This window comes from Phytophthora infestans, genomic scaffold (genome assembly GCF_000142945.1).
Source record: "Phytophthora infestans T30-4 supercont1.292 genomic scaffold, whole genome shotgun sequence".
NCBI classification, from domain to species: domain Eukaryota; phylum Oomycota; class Peronosporomycetes; order Peronosporales; family Peronosporaceae; genus Phytophthora; species Phytophthora infestans.
The window spans coordinates 33,085-43,342 of record NW_003303467.1 but is presented as its reverse complement, the minus strand read 5'-3'; the positions used below and the strand labels follow the sequence as shown (position 1 = coordinate 43,342).

Genomic DNA, 10,258 nt, shown 5'->3' with positions numbered 1-10,258 from the left:
GTATTCCATCCATGCAGTTCATCAAAATATTCGGGATGCAGCGGATATGTCCCTCATCACGAAGCAATACCGAGACAAACTCGACGCTAGAGCCCGTTTGTGTATGTATCTTGGTGTGCCTGGCCATAAGAAAAGGCTACCGTCTGATGAACATCCATACTCATGCAATTATCTACAGTCGTGATGTAGTCTTTAAAGAGGACGAATTTCCCTCTCTCACAGGCCTGACGTCTACTCCAGAGCCCACACAGTACACGAATCGGCAGCAATCTACCGCTACACTTGCCAGACCTCTGCCATCTGCAACTGCTACTACAGTAGCACCGGAGCCAGAACCAGTGACCACACCGTCACCCACCTCAGACCAGGCACAGTGAACCAACGTGTACTGCCCTCACTGAGGGAGGCTGTTGATCGAACAGCCATACATTATTCTTTTCGAGCGGAGACGGACTCTGATCCTCCGCATCATTCGACTCCTAGGCGACCCCGCCTCTCTGCGGAAGCCATTGATAGCTCTGAGGAAGCGAATGACGTAACTCTCAACTCTGAGGAAGATATACACGAACAGGAGCAATGTCAGCATTTACTGTACACATTACTAGCTATTCGGTATGTGTCTGAGCCCACTACGTATCGGGGAGCAATGAAGTCTTCCCAGGCATAAAGCAGCTAACTCGGAATACAAGTCCCTCATGGACAATCACACTTGGGTGTTGGTATCCCCTCCTAAAGGAAGGGAGATTTTAAGTAGCCGATGGATCTTTGTTGTGAAGTATACCGGCACTGGCGAAATCGACCGATTTAAAGCGCGTCTTGTGATCAAAGGATTCCTTCAGGAATATGGCATCGATTACAACAAGATATTCTCTCCTGTCATCAGGATAGAGGTACTTAGACTACTTCTTACTATTGCAGCTCTTCTCGACTTTGAAGCTCACCAAATGGATGTTAAGACAGCATTCCTGAATGGTTATTTGGAAGAGCAGATTTACATGGCCCAACCGGAAGGTTTCAAAATCCCGGGCAAGGAGCACCTAGTGTGTAAACTCCTTAAGAGCTTTTACGGGCTGAAGCAAGCGCCCCGTGTCTGGTACCAAACCCTGACTGCCTTCCTAGAGAGTCTTGGGTCCTGAAACTTATTAAAGATCGATGTGTCTTTCGACGCACAGTAAGTGACATCACCTGTTACATTGCAGTGTACGTCGATGACTTACTGATCATTTCGCCAACACCAGCACTCGTCAATGAGCTAAAATCAGCGCTGGATAAGCGATTTTCCATGTCAGATTTAGGGGAGGTGAAGTACTTACTCGGCTGGTCCATTCAACGAGACCGTAAGAATCGAACGATATTTATCCACCAGCACAAGTACGCTACGAAGGTCGTTGACCGCTTCAGTGTCTTCATTCCGTACCCTATTGCAACACCAGCAAAACGGAACGCCAAACGCTCCGTAAGCAGCCAGCCTAGCAGTGAGCACGAGAAAGATGCGATGAAATCGATTCCGTATCGCCAAGCCGTAGGCAGTATCATGTACCTAATGGTCGGTACTCGACCCGATATGGCATTCTACATGCGAGAGGTCAGCCAATTTCTAGCGAATCCAGGTATGGATCACTAGAAAGCAGTCATTCGTGGTCTACAGTATCTATCTGGAACGAAAGAATACGGTCTTCTTCTGGGAGGCTCGACCGATATTACATCGGAAAACCTTGCCGATCAACTGATTGCCTATAGTGACTCTGACTACGCCAACTGCCCCGACTCGAGACGCTCCGTTAGAGGATACGTGACAATGCTAGCTAGTGGTCCTATCTCATGGCTTTCGCGAAAGCATCATACTGTAGTTCTCTCAATAACAGATGCAGAATATATCGCCCTATGTCACTGCATGCAAGAGATGATATTCCTTAAGCTTCTCCTGAAAGAACTTGGCTTCGCTACAACGCAGGCTAACACTATATACGAGGATAATCAGAGCTGCATGAAAATCTGCTACAACCCCGAACTTCACGGACGATCAAAACATGTACACGTACGATAATGTTTTGTACAAGAGAAAGTAGAGCGGCATGAGTTCAACGTCACCTACTGCAATACGAAAGATATGATAGCTGACATCTTTACTACAGCTTTAGACAAGCACCAGCTCAGAGAACTAAGGGCCAAGCTCAGAATGCAATCTCTGAAAGCAGAATCCGGTCACTAGTATAGAAATACACCGATCATACAAGCGCATGAAGCGTGTCTATATTTTGCGTTCTTTTAAGATTTTTTTCCAATGGGTTTTATCTCTTTGGTCGCACAAGGTTTTCCCTCGTTGAGGTTTCCCTGGTCAAGTACCAAATTAGCTAGACACACGAGTTCATTTGAAATCATCCATGCAGCACAACCTATGTGCTGGGAAAGTTCATTATCAGTTAGGCAAACCCGCGGAAATCCTACTGACTCCTATCATTTACTTCTGCTTGCAGACAATGAACGGACGAACAAACGCATAGAAATCAATTCAATTCTCCGCTGACTCAACAGGCTTACCTTCTTCCGAATCGTAAAAAAGCCGGTCATTGCCTTGGACTGTGAGTACGAAAGCATGCCCAACGCTTTGGTGGCTGTAAGCAGCAACAACATAGACACCATTCCTGAGCTTGATCTCGTTGAGTACACGGACGCCACGCCGAACAGGAACCGCCAAATTATCCAGAGCAATGGCTCTATAAAGGAAGTCACGGCCAGCATCACATAGGCGACGCAAGAAGACGAGAGCCACCTTCCACGACGTCCCCTTCGTTAAGTCCTCTCCACGTGAAGTCCTCTGGTGCTTCACAAACTCGTCGATGTCCTTCTTTGTAACAATATCCGGACGGCCGGTTAATTCTGGTGCACGTTTCAACGCGTGGAAAATGCAGAGTCCTTCCATGTCCGCACCGATAGCATTCTTGCCAAATTCATCGGTAGGCCAGAATTAAGCGAACGTCTTGACTTTAGAAGCTTTTCACCTGTCGACCAGCTCGAACTCCTTCCGGAAATTATCGGCAAGCAGCTGAGAACGGGGCTCCCATGTCCGCTGATAGTACCGTCGTTTCTTGACGAGAGGATTAATCCACAGCACTTGGTATGTGTATTCCACTAGCGAGTCACCGCGCCGGTCATTAATCCTAGCAACCTGCCACGTTTCCTTGGTTGACATGTAGTTTGCGGTGACAGTCAACTTCGACCGCTCGTAATTTTTGTCGTAGATGCGCCAATACATCTCATTGTCGCTGTCACTATCATCATTTGTGTCACTAGGCACATAGTCGGTGTCAGAATGTGTCACTTTTGTGGTTTCAGGGAAACATCATTATATTTCCCCACTTTAGTGACATCGGGTGGAATAGTGGCAACGAGTGCTCGAAAAGCCTCCTCTTCATCCTCCAGCGCGGCGATAAGAACTGGCGCAAGCTGCTGTGCTGTCCGTGATGCCCGCTTCTTCTTGTCCCTCATAGAAGCGCCCTCTGCAACTGGAAAAGACTCTTTGCCCTCCAAAACAGCCTCTGGTGATGCTTGAGCCATTATACCTTTTAACACAGCGTCACACGCTGGTCGCCCAGTCTCAGAAACTGCTTCAGCCTCTGGAACGGCCTGAGGAGTTGTAGTGCGCGACGTGATCATCGCAGTGTGCGTGGCAGCAGCTCGATCAGCTGCTTATGCCTTCTTTCGAGCGCGCAATCGTTTTGCGGTTGTGCTCTTCCGTTTATGCGTGGGGGAGCCTGCTTCGTAGCAGCGGCAAGTAGAGACGACATGTTGGGCTCCATCCTCGAGTTCCTACCAGGCGTGTCACTTAGCGTCCTCCTTCCCTAGCAGAAACTGCAGGGCAAAGTCAGATCGGCTAGCCTAAGCGACTTCCTTGGCGGCGTTTCAAGGACTGAGGAAAAGTCCTTTAAAAAGTGTTTTACCTCTGTTATAACATAGAATTGTCAGTTTGATAAAGTATGTTCAGAGGCAGGGAGGCTGTTGAAGTAGCCTCTAAACAGTATGATCACCTTGAACGAATCTCTCTAAGATATTATAATGAGATTTAGGATGTCCTGTTTAAGCCGCTATTACTAGCTTAAACTATACTAACACTAATGGCTGGTGTGCAGCTATTAGTAGCTGGCTTCCTAAGACTAATAAAGTGCACACTTCGTCTTTTGACGCCTACAAGTAACGTCTTCTTCTTCTCTCTACTTCTTCTCGACCTGTTATACGAGTTATAAACCGGAAGAACGTTGAAGGTCCTCCTTCGCTTCGAGGGTGAGACGCATGGGAAGTCATGCCAAATGAGGGCTTAAAGAGACCTGATGCACCCGCAGCGAAGCGGAGGGCTGCAATGGTCGGCGCGTAGCCCGGAGTAGTTACACCAAAAAGGAAGTTATAATCTAATCCAGACACCGCGCCTGGCTAAGTCCGCAGACGAGTGCCAACGCGCGAGTGTCCTACCAACTACAGTACTATGATTAAACATGTCTACATGTAGTACTCGTTCATCTGCCGTTTCTTTAAAACCTGTCGAATCAGATACCTGTACTCGGGGCTCTGCTTCGTGTACTCAGGGTCAGTCGGCTTCCTCATGGCGTCGAGGAATCATTTGGAATCCCTGTGTGCACTCGCAAGGAGGATAGAGACGCGAGGTGCTCAACATGCAGTAGTCGAACTGACTCCCCATATGTAGGTTCTACCTGCATTTTTTAAAACAAAATAGTGTCATTCCTCACAACGAAGTCTATAAGACCACAGATAGCTGTAAGTATGGGTGTGTCCCATGAGTCTGTGTGGGTCTCTCTGCCTTTCTTGTCCGCATGGCGACCATCGAGCAATCCTTTGGTGGCTGTTACAGCTCTAAAATCACAGATGTCTTGCCGCCAAAATTAAAAATAACGTTAAAACGCTTAGAAAATCTCCAAAATCATTTTTTCTTTCATCCAATAGTTATTCGGCATTATTAAACTTTTACCACTCTCAGCGAATCAGAGACTGAAAAAAAATATGCACAGCCACAAAGCCAGAGGCTGTGTGCCGGGCGTATCCGGTACCTATGACCAGCTCATTTGAGCTTTGGCCGCCCTCCACAGACCTCGTTCCCTCCCAGACAACTACCTAGAGCACCAACCAGCGTCTAATTAATCGAAATGGTTACCAAGAAGGTCGCTATCACCGGTGTGGTGGTCATTTTGGCTGTCATCGGTGTGATTGTCGGCGTGTTGGTCGCTCGCAAGTCTAGTGACTCCACCAGCGAGTCATCAGGCACGAACAGCTCCGGCTCCGGCTCGAAGGGCACCGGCAGCGGGGCATCGACCACGTCGTCCTCGACTTCGGGCACCACCTACAAGCTCAAGAACTCGACGAGTTCGGCGTCGAGCTCCGTCACCTCCGACCCGACCGATGGTGAGCTCTTGACATTTTTGTGAGACGGTACCAACTACTTGCGTTGATGATTTGTGTGTGGAACGGCCAAGTTCACCGTCTCGGCTTTTGCTATCGGCGACTGGGGCACGACTGTCACGAAGGATTCGTGTTGCACCCGTTCGTCCACTTACAACGACTACGATGTCAACGCGGAAGATATTGTGGCCAGCCTCATGAACCAGCAGGCTACAGCCGCTTCAGCTGTCCCCAAGTGCATTTTGAGTCATGGTGACAATTTCTACTGGACAGGCATTGACGGACGTGACCAGAGGTTCCGAAAATGTTATTTTTATTGAGACTGGCAAAACAGCAATAAAAATAATTTTAAGTGCTTGGAGCACCACGGGTGCAAAAATTATTGGTGTTATTGTATGCAATACACAGTGGGCTGATACTCGTCTAGTTGGTGGGAGCCTCACCACGCACAACCTTCCGGAGTGTGGCAGCGTTCCACTAGGCTCGGTTCAGCGACCAACCATCAAATTGAGAGGGCAAGAGCGCGGCAGATCGATTAAAGATTGCAGTTTAGCTGGACCGCTGGTCCGTAGGGCTCCATCGAGCCCGGTTAAAGGTTAGGAAAAACCTACTGCCCAGGTTTTTGGTGCATAGCCGTGCGACTATTGACCAGGTGTAAAGCACAGGTTTCGCCAGGTTTCTTGCCAGGCTGTAATTAATAAAGTAAAATACCATGATTTGAAAATATTCCCCTACACCTACTAATCTCATGATACGGCACCTGATCGCCGTATTATCTCTGCAGCGCAGCTTCTCAAAATCCATTCATTTCCAAATTTGAGCCGTGCTGGAGGAATGAAGCGCAAAGCCCACTCTGAAGACGAAGCGTCCGTCAACGAAGATCCCCCAGCCTCTTTGTTCAGCGTCCCAGAATCGGAAGGTGAGAGGGAGGTGGTTACGCAGGTTGGCGGCAGTGCTAGCGACGAGGAGTTTCCAGCAGACCAGGAGGGCTCTTTTGAAGGGAAGGAGCTGCGTCGCTACCACACAAACTGGGAAAGCTGGGAGAAATACCGCGAATCGTATTGCGAATCCGAAAGTGCGCATCTTGTGGTGCACGAATCGGAGAGTGTCGCCAAACGCAACAAGATACTGCGTGCTTCTAAGCGCGCTATAGACGGTGGTTCGATGCGATACGTACCCGAGACCCTTCCCCGTTTTCGTCGACGATACATTTGTACGCACGGGTCGCGGACCCGCCGCCGTGGATCTGGAAAGAGACAGCAGTTCAATCTTCGAGGTACTGGCTGTCCATTTCGCTTTACTGCGGAGAGTGTGTACCACAAAGGAAAGTGGATTCTAGAGATCAAAAATCCCATCTACACTCACAACCACAAACTTTCCCAGGACATTTACGAACATTATCCACACGTTGTTGTGGCATCTCCTACCCAGAACGACGGGAATAGCTGTGGTATTTACGTACTCAACTTTATGTGGAGGCGTCTTGACGACAAGATCAGCAATGTGCAGAAGGACCCTCAGCTGAATAGCTTTAGAGTTCGGATGTTGTCCGCACTACTAAGTCAATAAATGCACTCATTTCATGTCAGATATTGAAGTTGTGTTTGAGTCCGAGCTTATCCGTATTGCCGCCGGTAAAACCTCAAGTACAAAAACCTGTTTTATAACCTGTTGTCAAACCTGCTAGATATCCCTTCACATATTTGGGATATCGTGCTGATATCGCTCTAAGTACAACTACCTGGAGTAAAACGTGTTTGAATACCTGGGATGATGTGGCGTGTCACGTTTACATGCACAAAACTGGTGTCCCAGACACTGTATGAGCACCACACAAGAATTGCAGACCTGCCATCCAATCATTACGATTACAGCAACCTCCGCACTTCAACAAATTGGGTTGTGCAAATCCTTTTATTCCACCGTCTCGTGAGTATGCAGAGCTCTAAACAAAACAAAATATTAATAAGGCCAAGATGCGTAAATTACATTTTTATTTCAATGCGAAATACATTACGACCTGGTTTCAATCCTGCTTCAGGTTGTGTACCAGGTTTAATTCGCACATCTATGCACCAAAAACCTGGGCAGAGAGAGCGCAGAATAAATTATTTGATTTTGAAATGGGAGCTCGAAAATAAATCATTTTACTGCAAAATAAAAAATATATTTAATAAAAATAACATTTTCGGAACCCCTGGACGTGACTCTCGCTTCACGACCACCTTTGAAGGAAAATATGAAGGTGACAACATTAAGAATATCCCTTGGGTTAACGTGCTTGGTAATCACGACTACGGTGGCGCCAGTTACATCTGCTCGGACGGTGACAACCCGGCCGAGTGTTCGGATGCCGACGCTGTTGTGACTGCGCTTGAGAATAAATTCTCATGGCAGTCAACATACACGAGTCCTAACGACGATCGTTGGATATTGAAGGATCACTTCTACGTCTACTCTATTGAGGACAAAGACTCAGATGTGAGTATCGACATCTTCAACGTTGATTCGGGAGATGCGAGCACACACGCTGCTCAACAGACTTGTTGCCAGTGTTACGGATACGCTGAAGGCGACGATGACACATGCAAGAATGTTGCTCGATGTGACAAGCTGTGTTGCGGTGGAAGTACGGACATGTACGACGCTTGTTATGCCAAATTCACCGAATGGAGTGACGATTCACGGAAGCAACTCGCCAAGGAAGTGGCGTCTTCGAAAGCCACGTGGAAAATCGTGAATAGTCACTACTCGCCGTACGCTCACTACGATGAGGATGGCATGGCCAAGTGGTTTAAGATCTTAAAAAACTCAGGCATCCAACTCTGGATGAACGGACACACGCACGGAGAGAACCACGACTACTCAGCTAGCTACAAGGTCCACTTTGTCGACAATGGTGCTGGCGGCGGGATCCAGAAGGAGTCTGCCAGTGGCATCCCCGAATACGCTTCGTCTGATGTTGAGGCTGTGTTGGGCGTACGGTGGCCAGGAGTACGGCTTCATGTCAGAGGAGGCGTCAGAGGAGTGGCTGAAGTTGCAGTACCACACAGCCGACGACTCGTGGTCTTTTGCGGAGAGTTTCAACTCAACCGAGATTGGAGGTGTTGCTACCAAACATTGCTGGTATATCCCGGTGGACGGTGGCACTGGCAAGGAGTGTTAATCAGCTTTAACGTGCATGTACCATGAGTGTTTAGAATGAATCTTTTTTTTGCGTGGGTTAAATTGCTTTTGTTGCCACATTGTTGTGGCAAGTTGCCGGATTTTGCCTAGAGAGAAATGATGGACGCTAAAAGCCACAACTGCGCGTTTGCTCCATGCGGCATGTGTGGAGAATACAGCACAAACGAACTACATATTGCGCCTTTATCGTTGTCTCGACAGTCAATTCAGATGTGAGGAGATGTTTTCCGGCACATTTTCAGAGTCCACGCCTCGTCTACTGTAATTAAATCCCTTTACAGTATTTGATGTTCGAAGGGAACAAAGTCTAATTTGCACGTCGACTTGCTAAGATTTAATCAAAAAGAGCCAGCGAGACAAGAACGAGGGATCGGATAGGCTATTGTTCAGAGCAGCAACACGGAGGCACCACAGTGAGTTCGTGCTCATTTGCGCTTTTGCCGAGGAGGAGAGGCATTAGAGCTCCCGTCAGGAGGACAGGACAAACTCACAGCAACTACAACAGGACAGCGACATCTCGGTGTCAAAATGATGTCCAAGAAAGCCCAGCTTGTCGGCGTGGTGCTGGTCCTCGCCATCATCGGCGCCATTGTCGGCGTCATGGTGGTGCGCAAGGCCAGCAGCTCTGCCAGCGAGTCATCGGGGACTGCTTCCTCTGGCTCAGGTGCCGGTGTGTCTAGTAGCGACAACGACAGCACGACCACCGGCTCGACCGGTGGCAAAAGCTCCGTGTCGAAGAAGAAGAAGAAGACAACTTCGGGCTCCGGCTCAAGTACCGGCTCAATTACATCCGATCCGACTTCCGGTAACTTTGATTTCGCTAGTCGTGATGTGTCACCCAGCTCAGTCTCATGAATTCTTTTGTTTTTTCACAGCCAAATACACTCTTTCGGCCTTTGCAATTGGTGACTGGGGTACCACTGTCACGCAAGACTCGTGTTGTACACGTTCGTCGACCTACAACGACTATGATGTCAATGCCGAGGACATTGTGGCTAATCTGATGGACCAACAGGTCTCTGCTGCATCGGCACCCCCTAAGTGTGTTCTCAGCCACGGTGACAACTTCTACTGGACAGGTATCGACAGCGAAGGTAGTCGTGATTCCCGTTTCACTGCCACTTTTGAAAAGAAATACGGAGGTGACAATATCAAGAATGTTCCATGGGTCAACGTGCTGGGTAACCACGACTACGGTGGCGCCAGTTACATCTGTGCGGATGACAAGGGCCTCGCCGCATGTTCCTCGGCTGAGGAGTTGGTTAAAGCACTGTCGAATAAGTTCCAATGGCAGTCGGACTACACGAGTCCGAACGACAACCGTTGGATTCTGAAGGACCATTTCTACGTGTACTCGATTGAGGACAAGGACTCAGGTGTGAGCATTGATATTTTCAATGTGGACGCAGGTGATGCCAGTACCCACGGAGCGCAACAGACGTGTTGCCAGTGCTATGGCTACGCAGAAGGTAGCGACAAGAAATGCAAGAATGTCGCTCGTGGAGACAAACTCTGCAGCGGTGGCGACACTGAGATGTTTGATGCTTGCTTTGACAAGTTCGCCGAGTGGGGTGATGACTCGCGTAAGCAGCTGGCCAAGGAGGTAGCAGCTTCGAAAGCCACGTGGAAGATCGTTAACAGCCACTATTCGCCATATGCTCAC

At 48.6% G+C, this 10,258-nt stretch overlaps 2 protein-coding genes across 2 annotated transcripts in view; both read left to right on the top strand.

Moving 5' to 3' along the window:
* Positions 1-7,479: 7,479 nt before the first annotated feature.
* PITG_21482 (uncharacterized protein) lies at positions 7,480-8,575 on the top strand (the record flags this gene model as incomplete). Its single annotated transcript, XM_002895020.1, has 2 exons — positions 7,480-8,379; positions 8,423-8,575. 2 exons carry the CDS (start codon positions 7,480-7,482, stop codon positions 8,573-8,575), a joined length of 1,053 nt encoding a protein of 350 aa, XP_002895066.1.
* A 472-nt stretch (positions 8,576-9,047) lies between these two features.
* Positions 9,048-10,258, top strand: part of PITG_21481 (uncharacterized protein) — a gene marked incomplete at both ends in the record, with an annotated part of 1,577 nt that continues 366 nt past the window's right edge. Inside the window, 2 exons of the mRNA XM_002895019.1 lie at positions 9,048-9,400; positions 9,471-10,228. Coding sequence (XP_002895065.1) covers positions 9,124-9,400; positions 9,471-10,228 — 1,035 coding nt within the window. The remainder of the gene's footprint in view (positions 9,401-9,470; positions 10,229-10,258) is intronic.